This window comes from Eublepharis macularius, chromosome 3, assembly GCF_028583425.1.
Source record: "Eublepharis macularius isolate TG4126 chromosome 3, MPM_Emac_v1.0, whole genome shotgun sequence".
Classification (NCBI taxonomy): domain Eukaryota; kingdom Metazoa; phylum Chordata; class Lepidosauria; order Squamata; family Eublepharidae; genus Eublepharis; species Eublepharis macularius.
In genome coordinates this window covers 94146364-94162526 of record NC_072792.1, presented here as the reverse complement: position 1 = coordinate 94162526, position 16163 = coordinate 94146364, and the positions used below count along the sequence as shown (strand labels likewise).

At 39.9% G+C, this 16163-nt stretch overlaps 1 protein-coding gene across 2 annotated transcripts in view; it reads right to left on the bottom strand.

Annotated features, from left to right (window-relative positions):
- Positions 1-224: 224 nt before the first annotated feature.
- The window catches only part of ERG (ETS transcription factor ERG), a 130391-nt gene continuing 114452 nt past the window's right edge, over positions 225-16163 (bottom strand). For both annotated transcript variants that reach the window (XM_054974344.1, XM_054974345.1), the window contains 5 exons: positions 15352-15423; positions 11008-11076; positions 8441-8497; positions 4074-4121; positions 225-2173 (listed from right to left, as the gene is read on the bottom strand). In XM_054974344.1, coding sequence (XP_054830319.1) covers positions 1653-2173; positions 4074-4121; positions 8441-8497; positions 11008-11076; positions 15352-15423 — 767 coding nt within the window. In that variant the 3' untranslated portion in view covers positions 225-1652. The remainder of the gene's footprint in view (positions 2174-4073; positions 4122-8440; positions 8498-11007; positions 11077-15351; positions 15424-16163) is intronic.

Genomic DNA, 16163 nt, shown 5'->3' with positions numbered 1-16163 from the left:
CCAGCCATGTGACCATTTTCTCCTATGGCAACCCACTGAGTTCCACCACCTCTTTTCCCAGAAAAAAAGCCCAGGGGTCATGTTCGTGGTTGTTCATGATTCCCTGTTTGTGGATGGCAACGAACAATGAACATCGTGTTCATTTTTTTCCCTGTTCTTACCCACCTCTAATCATTAACACTTTTGAAGACATTTTTTAATCTAGAAATAATGCTTCTGGAACACAACATGGTTAGCATCATTGTCATAAGAGATGAAAATGCAGACTACAGTGTCTATCGAAATTGCCATGCTAGGCCAAGCTTATTTTATTACATACATTCTGCTTTCTAAGTACTAGTTAAGTTCATAATGTAAACATGAAGCATACAGAGTTAAAATTCAAGGCCACAGTATTTCTGATTGTCCCTTTCTGTGTCTTTGGTTGGCCGAGATCAACTCGTAGTGTATAAATGCATAAGTTATATAATTATTATATAAAAAGAAAAAAAGTTGACTTGTATATTTCATTCTGACAAACGCACAGCGTTCGCGACTCAGAAAAGAAAAATGGGCACTGCCTAACAAAAATATCTATACGATTTCAGACTTTGGCAACTGGGGACTGTCTCTTACCTTTAACCAGTAGAAAACAAATTCCCTTAAGAATGAGGTCCTAAATGTTACTTTTAAATATAAGACAATTCCAGTTTTATATTTTTATAAAGAAAATGCATACTTTGATACTACTACTTTCCACTTTTTGGACTTAAAAAAATCAAGTCTTTTCTTTGTTAACACTGGAAATGGCATCATACTGAATACAGTATTTCTCATGTCCAAATCTGTAATTCTTCAATATTAAAAAACCTCCAGTTTTGAGTTTCCCACATTTCCAGAGAAAATGTCTCCTTCATTCTTATCACCCTTGTCTTCCTCTCACCCCTTTCTACTTCCTACATCAGATACAGGGCCACAGTATTCCTCCTGTGCTGTTCCCCTTTATTTCAGTACGGCTTATGTAGGAGAACTTCCTGTTGGATTGGCCCCATAGCCTATAATCATACACTTGCCCCTCAGCACATTCTCAGTCCCAATATTTGGCTCAGAGCTCTTTAACACTGTCAAGGAATCTTAAAGCTTGCATAGTCTTCACAGTTTGAAACAGCCGATCCCTTCCTCTTAATGGAATGTATTAATTTCATTCCAAATAAAACTGTTGCATTAATAAAAATCAGGTCCTGCTCTAGACAAATATTTATGACACTTTCGCATTTTTGTTAAAAAATGCAGGGTTTTTTTTTATAAATCTGTATGTTCACATAATGTATCTTAGGTCATAATAGAATTATCCTTATATTGCTGTAGTAGAATCCCAGTTTACATTAGCATAATATCAAACATGATACAAAAGCTTATAAACTTTGTCTTCCCTCCATTACATATTACATATATTTATCTAGAACAGTATTTCATTGTTTGATTTGATGTCAACATTTTTACATAATACCATCTTTAATACTCTCCAGTAATTATCATTTTAAAAAATTATGATTGACATCTTTTGTTCCCAGTCAACTCTGTTATGTCTTTTAGGCACTTTTTGTTCATGTTCTCCAATACAATTCCTTGTATTCCATGGAGAAATGTCCTTTTAAAATAGTTTTCTTCCTTTAGTAGTAAGTGCCAAGGTGAGAAGGCATGTGTGTGGCTGGAAGCCTAGTATTAGGGTAGATACTTCCAGTTGGTGAATTCCAGTATGGAGTGGGTCCAGCAAAAAAGTTGGAAGAAGTGACAGGTAAAGCAGGAGCATGAGGAGCAACAAAGTTCATTTTCTGGGGGTGTGCATGATAGGAACTCATGTAGGGCAGATCTGAGGGATATTTGTACATGGATGACTCTGGAGGATGTGGCTGGAGGGCTTGAGCAATTCCATGGAAGTCAAATTTATAGGCATAACGCTTACCATGGACTTTAGTCATAATATTTTTGTCATAATAGTAACGGAGAGCACGGCTGAGCTTGTCATAGTTCATGTTGGGCTTGCTTTTCCTTTCCCCCCAGCGCCGAGCTACTTCATCAGGGTCAGTCATCTTGAACTCTCCATTGGTGCCCTCCCAGGTGATACAATTAGAATTGGAACTATCTGACAGGAGCTCCAATAAGAACTGCCATAGCTGTATCTGCCCACTCCCTGTGAAAAGAAAGGAAGAAAAATGAGCAGAGAAACAACTAAGTACATGCACCTTTGAATTGCTAGCAATATCGACCCCTATCTGAAAAAATTTGAAGGACTATTTGTCTACCCCAATCAAGCTACTGATCCATGCCCTGTAGGTTAATGGCGTGATGACATCAGATAATGCACCATTAAACAGGATCATGATGGGAAATTGAGCTAGGAAGACGCTTCATGCCATGAATTTTGTGTGATTTTCCGAAGCATAAGGGCGGGTGAAAACGGCCATTGTTGCTATCTCAGAAATATTGCAAATGGGTGAAAGTTTCAACAACTTATTTTCCTACTATAGGTTTTGATATATATTGAAGAATTAACTAAATAATATCATGTTAGTATTTTGGAATCAATATTAATATCATGGAAGTAAAGGCTATTCATCAGACTCCAGAGATTGCCTAAATTTCACTACCACCAGTTTAGGCCCCAAACTATAATTTTATTTTAAAACATTTGTGTGCTACCTTTGTACCTAAATAGGGTCCCCAAGCTGGCATACAATAAAACATTGGAAAATGTGAAGCATTCTTAAAAGTATAAAAACATAATAAAATCGATAAAATCGATAAAAATACACACAGTGATATGGTCCCAATGACCCAATCAGCATCTTGGCTGCGGCATTCAGTACCAATGGGAGCTTCTGGGCAGTCTTCAAGGCAGCCCCACATAGAGAATATCATAGCAATCTAATCTAGATGTTACAGGGCATGTATTTCACCGGTTAGATCTTTCCTGCCCAGGAGGGGCTGCAGCTGGGTCACCAGCCAAAGCTGGTGAAAGGTACCCTTGGCAACTGCTGCCACCTGGTTATCCAGCAAGAGGCCTGGGTGCCTCAAGCTACAAACCTGCTCCTTTGGGGTGAATGCAACCCCATCTAGAACAAGAGATAACCAATTTCCTGAGCCAGGTACTTCTATCTTTTCAGGTTTATGTTTCATCTTGGTAGCCCCCATCTACTCCAAAACTGCCTCCAGACACCTGTTCACAGTATCCACAGCCTCACTGTGATCTGCTGGCAGTGCAAGATGGAGCTGTCACCCACATACTGGTGGCAACTCAGCCCAAATCTCTAGATGACCTCTCCCAGTGGCTTTACATAGATACTGAAAAACATGGTGGACAAGGTGGAATCTTGGGCCACTCTGTAGGCCAGGGGCCAAGGGACATAACAGCAGTATGCCAGCACTACAATCTGAAACCTACCCTTGAAGTAGGACTGGAACCACTGCACAACAGTGCTTCCCAGTCCCAGTCTTGAAAAAGTAGTCCATAAGGATACCATGATTGATGGGATCAAAAGCCACTGCAAGGTCCAGGAGAATTAACAGGGTTACACTCCTGTTATGCATGCTTTTATGAAAAATTAATTGGAATATAGCCTTTCCAAATATGCAAAACAATACATTCTATACTGGCTTACAGAACATGGATATGTTATATGATTGGAAGAGGAAACAGTTATGTGTTATATAATAGAAACTGAATTCTCTATTTTTCACAAATAGCAATGCCAGAACAGATTAGTGATGTGTTGTAAGAATGATCACTTTGGTCGTAAAAAAAGTCTTTACCTTATATTCTTCAACAATTTCGAAAGTGTGAAAATCTAGTGGGTAGGAAATATTATAAATTGATCCTTTACATGTATGTCCATTAAGTTCAATATTTTAACTATTCAAGGCTATTCAGGTGAATTGCCCCAGAACTGTGCTACTGATTTTATGAGCCCAAGGACATTATTGATTTGTTTTTGTTTTTTAAACTGCCACCATTCCATTTACTTCCATTAGCATCTGCATGTGAACTTTGTAGATTAATTTTAACCCTGTGAAGCAGAAATATTTCTTCATACCTGGATTTGCAAGACGGCTGCTGGTTGGTCCAAGTATTTGGTAGGGGTCTACACAAAGATAGATACAGGCCAAATTATGTATGAACATTAAGACTAATGTTAAAATTTAGGTTATACACTAATATGTGTAAGATTAGAATATCATAAATCAGTTCAGCAAACATACATGCACGTGCATGTGCGTGCGTGCGTGCACACACACACAGAGGAACCCACAAGCCCTTGTGGGGGGAGGTGACTTCATTTCCCTCTGTATTCCCTTGTCCATACTATTTCCTTTTCCCCTCCTCCAGGCAGACCCCATATCCTCTCCTCTTTCCCTGACTCCTTCTCTCCAATCAGTTAACCTTTTATCTGCCCCCACAGTCTTATTTATTATTTTGGTGTAGTGGTTAAGAGTGGTAGAACTCTAATCTGGGTTTGATTCCTCACTTTTTCACTTGAAGCCACCTGGGTGACCTTGGGTCAGTCACAGCTTCTAGGAGCTCTCTCAGCCCCACCCACCTCACAGGGTGATTGTTGTGGGGAAGACAATAACATACTTTGTAAACCGTTCTGAGTGGGCGTTAAGTTGTCCTGAAGGGTGGTATATACATCAAATATTATTGTTATTATTATTACCTCATTTATACCCCATCTTTCTCCATAATGGGGACCCAAAGCAGCTTACATCATTCTCCTCTCCATTTTATCCTTACAACACTGTGAGGTAGATCAGACTGAGAGTGATTGGCTCAAGGCCACTCAGCAAGCTTCCATGGCAGAGTAGGTATTTGAACCTAGGTTTCCCAGATCCTATTCGGAGACTACACCATACTGGATTTCAGCTTTCTCTCTTTCCCTTCTGTAAGAACCTCTCCCTGGAAAAAGTCTGGCCAAGCTGCAGAAGTTATGGGGTAGCAGGTAACTCAAGTGAGGGTTGTAGTGGCCACAGCTGGGCCTATTCAAGGCATGCAAGTTGTGTGGCATAAAGTTATCTGAAAGCCACAGTACCTGGATGAGTTGCACAAGTCATGCTGGCTAAGTCATCCAAGGTTGCATCTGAGCCAAGGCAGAAGGGAGGGGAGCAGGGGTGGACTGGGAGATCAAAATAGCCCTGCCCCCTCACCCTGCCTTTTACTGATAGAAAGAAACCAAGGTGAGAAGGCAGGCAATATTGTTGTGGTTGCCTCGCAACCCATAATAGCCACTGAGATCTCAGAAGGCATTACTTTTTTAAAGGTACAGGTTCTGCTTCTATTTTTGGAGTGGTTTAATCCCCCTCCCTGTTTTTTTAAAGATTTCAGATGTTTCTGCAAACAAGGAGCCCTTTTCAAGGTTTGTAGAAACATCTGTCTTGTTTGTTCATGACTCTAATCTCTGGATTTAACTATCCACACATGAGGCCACACTGACAGATATATTGACAAGGGGCGATCTATGAGGCTCATGGGAGGAAATTTAGCTTGTCCATCTCCTGTTCACCCCTCTGCCTGCCTGGCAGTATCCTTCCCTACCTCTGTGTCTGCCCAGCCACCCCCTCCCCATTGATATGCCGACTTGCTCCCCTCCCTGCCAGTCTGTCCACTTGGACCCATGCCCCCTCCCCACTCTATGCAGCTGGCCAACTAACTGGCTCATGCTGTAACAATGGCAGCAGCTGCTGTTTCTGGCAAAAATGGTGGCAGAAGGGGAAATGTTGTGGGGGAGGGGGCAGTGTCAGAGGCTCTTCCCCACGAACCTGCTTGCCTCTATTGCCACTGCCTTAGTGGCAGAGAAAAGTGGGTTATTAGTGTATGGGGGACGTTGTTGGGGACAATGCCTACCTGCCTCTGGCACCACCATCTCAGCAGAGAAGAGATGTGGGTTGGTGGCAGATGGGGAGTGTTGGAAGGCTCAGTGGCAGAGGCTCCCTGTAATGATTTCAAGAAATGGGTGCATGTATCTTTAAATGTTTGGTGAGATAGGTGAAGAGTGGGGGGTGAAAGAGAAAGATGAGTGAGTGATATGATTGGTTGATGACAGAGAGTGGGCGGAGTGAAGGCAGTTTTCAGTTATTGAGAGAGAAAAAAAAGTTCAGTTAGGGCAAGAGAGGCGAGCTGTGTGCAGCCTGAGTGTGTTCATGTATTTGTGAGGGAAAGGCAACCTGAGTGGAAGCCTGAACTGAGTGTGTCTGTGAGACTGTATATTCATTCTATTTGAAGCAGGCAAACTGTGTGTGCGCCTGAGAGAGAAAGAATTGAGAGTGAAAAGAAAACAGGCTAGCTGTGTGCTGTCTGAGGAGTTCTCTGTGAGAGAAATATAGAGCCTAGAGAAAGAGGCTAACTGTGTGTGAAGCCTTTCAAGAGATCTGTGTGAATGAGTTTGGATGAAGCAACTAGAAGAACTAAGAACTACTTTTATGTAACCAATACGCTTCTTAAAAAATAAACTTTTATTTTGTTTTGTTATATCCCGGAGTAGCAGTCATTGTTATCTCCCATTCCTATCCTCAGGGCCACATAGAACCACGAAGGAGTCTGACGCATAAACACGTTACCAAAGGGAAAACTTAAATAAAATATATTGGAATTTAATATTCCTGGTGGCAGCTAACTACCTAGAGGGTGTGAGGGGAAAGATTAAAGCAAAATCCACCCTAAAGAAAGTGAAGATCATAACACTCCCACTCCTCCTCACCCACCTGCTTACATCTAGCACCACCTTAGTCGTGGGTGGAAGAGGAGGCTCCTGCTCCTCCTCCCTTGCCTACTCCCAGCAATTTTTGGTTCCCCCCCCAAGGCATGTTTTTTGAGGTTTGGGATTTTTCTGCCATATTGGGGGGGGGGGAGATTCCCCCAAGTTTGGAGAAAAATTTGCCTACTTTCAGTGTGTCCCAATCCATGGATTTAAGTATCTGTAGATGGGGGCATGTTGACTATTAGCTACATCCATCTATCCATCTATCTATCATTCTGAACTAGGCCATAAAGTATGGATTAATAGATCTGCAAAATACAGGTAGGTACAGATGGGGGGATTTTCCCACAAATCTGTAGGAGGTTTTAAGTTTGCAGAAAAAGCTGAAATGTAAAAAAAAAATAATCAAGGAATTAAATCTCCCTCTCCAATAATAGAAACAATGCCTGTAGTTTTAAGGAAAGAATGCCACTGAGCTCTCAGTTGCCATTTTGGAGGTTACTAGGCAACTGCTGATCCTTCCACGCTTTGGTTTTTGTAAAGTCAGGGGACAGGGGTGGACTTAAGGGTCAAAACAACCTTAGAAAGGGTACCTTCCCCCTCCCGTGTCATGTCCCCTGATGGAGGGGGACACTTTTGGGACAAGCCCAGTGGCAACCACTAGAGACTCATTACCTACAGCACTGAACCCAGCATGGCACCAGCCAAAATGCAACTGGACTCAGCATAGCATAATCTACCACACAACAGGGCCAGATTTTTCCTGGGGATGGGCTGTCAGGGGGGCAGAAGGAAAGCTGAGGCAGGTAGCAGATAAAGATAAGTTGGCTAGTGGGTGAGAAAAACAGAAGGAAGCAGGAAAGGGGGAGAGGATATGGTGGCTGCCAGGGAAGGAAAAATACATAGCGGGGGAAAGGAGACTGAGGAAAATGAGATGCACCTCAACATCCTTGCAGGTCCCCAACTTGTGTGCATATTCAAATACAAGACTTCTTATAGCAACTGAAAGCAATTGATATAATATCAGAAAGATCTTTTTAAAACAGCAGGCATATTGCAATTTTGTCCTTGACTTCTGTCAGCTGATGGAGGAGAAAATGGCAACTAAATCCTATCCCCAGCATAAACCCAGGTTTTGATGGCAGAATAAAATTATGCTCTCACACTGATGTCATAACACTGTCAGTTCAACTGCTGTGCCATTGTAATTATGATGACATAAAGGGGAGAAATGGATAAAGCTGAGGACATGGTTGCAAAGGTTTGGAACATTGGTCAGTTTCGTGAAGATTTTAACCTTTTTAGGGCTGCCTCTCTTTGCTGGAATAATTCAATGGGCAGCTGAAGACAAATCTCTCTTTACCTCCACTACCACAATAGAGGCTAGGAGATCCTAGGAGCTGGCACAGCGCTAAAGCATACAAGCCACCAACAAGAGAACACAGCTCAGATATGTTAATGTATGGTATGGAGTTGCATCAATTTTCCTGTTTCAGAATTTTTTGTGCTGAAAGCTTTTCTGATTTTTGTGACTGGAATGGCAAACCTTCCTTCTGTACGGAACCAAATAATAGTGATTACATAAAATAATTTTTTAATGCAGGAAAGAAATCCAGAGAACACTGACATTTGTGAGGAGTCACTGACAGATTGAGATTTTCTAGTCATTCATAATGTACAGAACAGAATGACATTAATTATAGACACACCTAACTGAGGACGCTGATCTTCTGTTTTGGATACTGTTGAAGATGATGATTGGGCAGCTAGAAAAACAAAAATGAATACATTTACAAAAATAAATGCAGTTGAAATTACCTATAAGAACTTATTTGTATTAGGGACTGACATATTCACCTTTTAAGTAAAGGAAAGGAAATATCCTTAGGCTGATTTAAACATTAAAATAAACTACCTACTTCTGCCTCCTCACATGACACATCAAGACTGAAGTCTTCAAGTAACTTAAATTTGTAGTAACATCCCAGAAGGTAAAGGTAGTCCCCTGTGCAAGCACTGAGTCATTACTGACCCATGGGGGGACGTCGCATCACGACGTTTTCTTGGCAGACTTTTGTTACGGGGTGGTTTGCTAATGCCTTCCCTGGTCATCTACACTTTACTCCCAGGAAACTGGGTACTCATTTTACCGACCTCGGAAGGATGGAAGTCTGAATCAATCTTCAGCCAGCTATCTGAACCTGGCTTCTGCCAGGATTGAACTCAGGTTGTGAGCAGAGTTTGGGCTGCAGTACTGCAGCTTACCACTCTGCGCCATGAGGCTCCTAACATTCAAATATGAGTGACTTAACAAACTCAGATTTGCCCTCAAATTGCCTTCTCCATAGGAGAGTTTTGGTTTTCTGCAGATACCCTGAGGCGAGGGGCAAGCGTTATCCCACACAGTTTCCTCAGATCAGTGCATGTAGCAGCAGAGGATAGCAAGTAGTGTGATTCCACCGATAATAACCCGAAGAACATCAACTACAAGTAAGCAACCTGTTTTACTTTTTTGTGGTCTTTATGCAGTCCCACATATAAGGCATTACCAAGCAGCAGACACCACAAAGAGAAAATAGCATTAAGTACAGGCTGGCCAAGAGCCATCTTGTTATGCCCTAATGTTGACTGCATACTGGGACATGAAAGTAGAGGAGGTTGCCCATGTCACAGCTCTGCAAATCTCCTGGAAAGATGAATCTTGCATGTAGGCACAGGATACAGCAAAAGCTTTTGTTTGATTTTTGCTCAGAGAGGTTGTTGCAGTAACTGTTTGCCAAGCTAGTAACATAAGCAAACAGTGAATGCTACCCACTTCCAAAGTAAGCAGCAGAAGACTTCACACTCCTTCTTTGAACCACTTCAGCAGAGGAAAAGGTTATGGTCCTTTTGGAACTCTTTGGTCTAAGATAGAATGGAGTTTTCTGTTCTTTTTCAGGACTGTTGGACTGATATGATAAGAGAAACCTATCTGTTGCTGAGATAGTGGTACTGAATGTATAACATCTTTCTCAAGAATGGAGAGGACCTCTTCTTGAAGATGTAGGGTGTTAATGATGTGGTTATGAAATATGGAGGTGGAGGTACAATGTTAAACCCAGTAAGATATCCCATCCAAATGATGGTGAGAACTCCAGAGTTTGTAGCAAAGGAGTCCCATGTTGTTTGGAAATGTGTTTAGTATGGTTTAACCTGGTTCTACAGTAGGGAGTTAATGATGAAGAGCTGTGAATGAAATACAGCTGGGAGAGTCAAAGACTATGCTTAGTCTCTAACAGTCATGGTTGTGCGCAAAATGTTTGAAACTGGAGTAGTACTGATCCTTGATGAACAGTTGCTCTTTCTTCCATTTTTTGCAGTCTGGAGATGAACTGGAAAAAGTTCAATATAGTAAGGATAAGATTTGAGAAACCCTGGGAATTCAAGCTGTCCACTTTCTCTAACATCTTGTTTGTAGATGTCTGGAACAGTTTCACACTAGTGACAGATGCAGAGTACAACCAGTGCTGTTGAAGAGCAATGACAGAAACCTTCCTGAATATTAGGGAATCTATCTTCCATCCTTCCTTGTCAGTGGGAGATGTATTAAGTGGTTTGTCTTCCTTTGCTGGAACATGGAAGCCAGGTGCAAGAAAGGGGAAAACAATCCTGTTCTTGAATTCAATATTTACTTTCCAGTCTTCTAAATGTAGATAGTACTGGGAATTGTTTCATAAAATAGATCTAGAGGAGTTAGCCATGTTAGTCTGTAGTAGCAAAATAGAAAAGAGTCCAGTAGCACCTTTAAGACTAACCAACTTTACTGTAGCAAAAGCTTTTGAGAATCACTTGCATCTGACGAAGAGAACTGTGATTCTCGAAAGCTTATGCTACAGTAAAGTTGATTAGTCTTAAAGGTGCTACTGGACTCTTTTCTGTTTCAGAAAAGATTCTAACAACATGGCTAGGATTGGTTAGGCCACTAATGATATGGCCTCAGACTGAACAAATTTATGTGCACATCAAAAACATACGTGAAGGTTGAAGTACTTTCTCCATTACTATAGACCAACAATTAACTAGGTTTGTGTCCACTATGAACAAGTCTGATTTATTATGTTTCAACTGAGCCTTAACACCACACTTGTTCCAGTTCCAAGGTTCAAATAATATATATGCATGCTTCATTATCTAATCAGGCCAATCAATACATATAGTATCTCTTGAAGCCCTTTATATATTGTGGATTTGTCAAAGCCAAATTTTTCTAAAGCAGTTATGGTACAAGATACTTTACCTTTTGACTGAGAAGTAGGATGACTGTGGCTTGTCCATGCTGACCTCCTGGCTGGTTCATATGGTATATCTGTACAGAAAAGAAATCATTTCAAATATATACATATGACAGGGAATGAAAAAAACCTCTTAAAGGCCACATTGCTCAATGTGTGATAGTTAATAAAATAAGCAAAATACTTACCAAGACAAGCTGCACAGTAACAAATCTAAAATTTAACTTCATTTTTACACCAGCCCATCTAATTGCTACTCTGGAAAATAATCTCTTTTCAGCTATAACTTGCTTTGTTTTTCAGTTTTTATTCTCCATCCAATTAAGCTGAAATCTTTATCCTAAAGAGTTCTAAATTCTTTTTGCTTGCCTATCTTACTCACTCTCATAAATTGAAACACACAATTGCCATAAAAGATACAATGATGATTTCATCTCCATTCTTATGCTGCAAACTTGTGCAGAGACAAAAGACAGATGTTTAGCACCTGAGCCTATTAATTCTATTTTTAATTGCAGAATTGAACCGACATTGACATTGTGAAAATCCTCTTGCTCCAGTTATATCTTCAGTCCCCAACAAGAATAGGTTGTAACTCATTTTATCTGAAGCAATCTTTAAACAATTTCATATGGAAATGAACCTGATAAGAAAAGCTAATACTTCCTCCACACTGTACTTTCCTAATTCATTCTTCATCTTCATTAATTTAGAACTTACATTCTCAGATTATACAGGCCCTCAAAATGGTTTAAATGGCTGAAAAAGCCGATTGAACTAGCTTATATATAAACAGAAGAAATAGACGGAAACAACAAAATAAATAAAATGCTTCATTTTATTTTCATTGATGGTTTTATTTGATTTTGTTTGCTTTTACTTTGCTAGCTGCCTCAAACATGTCTCTGTAGAAACAGCCTATAAATCTCCTAAATGGATCAATACAAATAAATCACCTCAGGGCTTCGCAAATTTTCTTTGGATATAGGAGCCAGCCCAAAGTTTTAGGGGCCAGGCGCATCCATAAGAAATACAGTATTTTCAGTTTCATGTGAATCACCTCAAAAATCAACATATTTAAATACATACAAATATTGACTTATGTAAGCTGTGATAATGTGAACATCTTTCTAAATCCAATTATAGACAAAACACAGAGCTATCTTTTTAATAGAAAATGTGCTTACTTTTGTGGAAAACTTGTAAAATGAGTGGGGTTTTTACATTGTATTAATCGATCACTGTCATCTTTCTAAAAGAATATCCAACAAGAGTTAAGAGCTCCGCCTCAAAAGGAGCTGGCTTGCACTCTGGGCATGCAGGAGCTGGCTTGCTCTTTGGGCTTGGCTTGCACATGGTACCCAGAGAGAAACTGCAGGTGCAACATAGACTTATGGTGCCTTGCTTTTGTTGAAGCCCGGTCTTCTGATTGTTCTCTTTCATTTCATGTTTTGACAGGTAGGCACTGAAAGCTGCAATGGAAGTAGCTCAGGAGCTACAAAAGAGCATCTGAAATACACATATCTGATTGTTTTGATTCACTACCTGTATTCTGGATTCACCACCTGTACTCTGGACAGAATATGGGGAAACAGAATGGTTTCCAATTGGCAAAAGGTGTCAGAAAAGGATATATACTATCTCTTTGTCTGTTCAACCTATATGCAAAACATATCATAAAGAAAGCTGAATTTGATTTAGATAAAGTTGGAATGAAAACTGGTGAAAGGAACACTAACAATTTGAGTTATGCAGATTACCTGTCATATTACTGGCAGAAAATTGTGAAGACTTGAAATGACTACTGATGAAGTTTAAGGGAGAAAAGTGCCAAAGCAGGATTACAGCTGAACATCAAGAAGACAAAAGTAATCAGCACTACTGAGGAATTATACAATTTTAAGGTTGATAATAAAGAAGATCAAAAATTTTCTATTCCTTGGCTCAATCCTCAACCAAAAGGGAGACTGCAACCAAGAAATCAGAAGGAGATTGAGACTTGGAAGGGCAGCTGTGAAGGAACTAGAAAAGATCCTTAAGGATAAGGATGTGTTGCTGGGGACCAAGATCAAGATAATGCATACTATAGTATTCCCCATTATTATGGATGGATGTGAAAGCTGGACAATGAAGGAAGAACATTGATTCATTTGACACGTGGTGTTAGGGAAGACTTTTACAGATACCAGAGACTGCAAAAAAGACAAACAACTGGGTTCTTGATCAAATCAAGCCAGAATTCTTCCTAGAAGCTAAAATGATGAAACTGTGGTTGTACTCTGGCCACATCATGAGTACTCAAGATTCACTGAAAAGACAATAATGCTAGGAAAAGTGAAACTCAGTGGAAGGAAAAGAAGACCTAAAAAGAGATGGCTCAACTTAATAAAGGAAGACATGGCTTTTAGTTTGTAATACCTGAGCAAGGCTGTTAATGATAGGACATTTGGAGGGCATTCATTAACAAGGTCAGAAATAAGTTGGAAGTGACTTGATGACACATAATATGCTCACATTCCCTATGGGGCACTTTTTTGGGAGAAGGGCACAAGAGTGGCTGTTTTTCAACCAAATGATAAACTTGCAGGGGACCTAGTGCTGCCTGCCCACTAACCTCTCTCTCCAAGTTTCAAGTGAATTGGACCAAGGAGCCCAGTTCTGTTGGCCCCTGAACAAGGTACCCCCAGCGAGTCTACTTGTCTCCATTGTTTCGGGGGGGGGGGGATTCAAAGTAGCCATAAGAAATACAATAGCCAAACACAAAAGAGCAACCACTGGCCAAATGCCTCCAAATGCAACAGAACCAACAAGCCCTAAAGAGCCAGAGATTACAAACCAATTGTGTTTTTAAAAATTCCTAAACACTCACCTACAGTTAACTCTTATTAAAACCTAAGCAGAATTTTTTTATTCACAACTTGATGCAACAATTAAAATTTAAAACCGAAAGGAACACCCCAAAACTGCACAAAACCACCCCCTCCAAAAACACTATTCAGAAAGATCTTTCAAACAATTCTCCCATCTGAAACCAGAAGAATGCATAAACTTTTTAAAACAGTAACAACTTGGAAATTCCCCTTTCCTGAAAAGCACAAACCTTTTAAAAAATAAAAACTTTTAGAAACAGAGAAACTGCAAAGAAATTCTAAAAGAAACCAAGAAAGCAGCACAAAAACAGCGCAAAACTATTTTTAAAAGCACCAAAAGAGGAAAAAAGCCCCCCCCCCACTATACCCTCCCAGGAAAACAAAAACATAGAACAACTTGAAGTAATATTTTAAAATAAATCAGTTCAAAAACCAGTCCTGAAGTTGTCCAGCAGGCAGGCACAGGACTAGAAGGTTTTCCCAGGAAGGCAGCACTACTAAGGCAAAGACCAGAGCAGTAACAGCAGCAAAACTGGCAGTAGTACTCCAAAAGATCTAGCCATGAAATGGACTCCAGCTCCATACTTTGGACCCTCTTTGCCCATGGAGGGATGAAATAATTATCATGATGGGGCAGACTGTTCATGCTTCCCCTAAGTTCTGATCCCATTCCTTGGGAGAGCTGCCTGTGTCCTCACTCCTGTTGCCTGGGTGTCCTGTAAACTTGAAGAAAAATATAATAAAAACAGTACTGGGAGTCTTAAAATGGCAGCCCCAAATATTCTCATATACACCTGAATATTTCTGTATTTTTGAGGACCCAGTAATTGGTAAACCCAAAAAATCCCAAATACTTTCTGGATACCCAGTAAGATGTTTTTCAGGTATATATTTGGGATGGATATATTTGAGCGCACATCCCTAGATGTATCCGTGGATGTTACTAATGTAGGAATGTAGTACAGGAAATATGAAGAACCTCATATAGACTATAGGCTGGAAGAAAATTTGCATTACAGTATATAATCTTTTCTTTCTTTCTGGCCTGAATGAATATGTAATAAAAATCTGAAAGAGGAAGAAGACTGTATTTTCAATGTGTCATCAAAATTTAAGTATTCCCTGAGGCTTTTTTTTAAAAAAAATGTATGTTAAATATTAATTATTAATTGGAAACAGTAAAAAGAAGTTTTGAGATGTTCACAATGGCAAATACTTTCAATAATTACAAGAATATCTCTTTTTCAAATAGAAAATGTTTTAACAGAACTGAGTCACATTTTTTTGGCCAAGGCTCCACAATATGGGCATGGAATTACTAACATAGTTGAAGCAGCTTCTAGGTTGATTTATATATTATGTGTTGGCTATTGATGTCCTATGCTTAAAGACAGCAGGATAGGAAAAAGATCAGTAAACCAGATTGTAACAAGCAAGCAAGCAAACAAGCAAGCACAAAATATTTTGCAACCTGCATACCTGGCCTGGTTGTAATTCTTTGTGTTGCTTCGGGGTAAACTGAAGTATTTGGGAAAATAAAAGCTGCACCTCCTGGAGACAAGAAGATGACAATAGCAATAAGAATAATTTTTGCATTGGCTATTATTTCCTACAGCAAAACTTATGAATAAATAAATTGGAGTTGGACTACAATAGAGAGTATAATCTCCCTATCAGGTGTTCAATCAAATAAAATTCAATTCCAGATTAATACATTGGTAGAAAAGCAAGCTAGGTAGAAGAAAATCACATCCAAGTAGGAGAAGCTGTACTAACTTTTCCACAAATTACATATTAAGTCTGCCAGGCATATCAGGTACACCAATTATTTCTCCCACCCTGCACAGCCCCACATGTGCTGTGTGGTGGCTCACCATAGGCTTGGTGTTCTGAGGCACACTGAGGAAAATGGGCAAGTTATATATGATACAGGCTGTGACTTTACCTATTTTTCAGCTGATGTACATGCTTTCATTCCTGTAATGCCTGAACTCAAGGTTAACCTTTTTTGTCATCTGTTTGGGGAAATACAAGTTTTTCAATATGCAGCATTAGAAGGGCCAGACAGTGTCCTTACATTACTTTTGCATGTGTACACACACGCACACACATTTTGGTGTGTACGGACACTGTGAAAATTAATAAAGACAAAGTCTATACAGTTGAAATACTAGACTGAAGTCATTAGCCTTATGGTACTTTAGATCTGATTCAAGGCTTGTTTCCCATGTCACTTTTTAAAATCATGGGTTAGGTTACATTCAGACATCACAAACATACCACAATCTGTG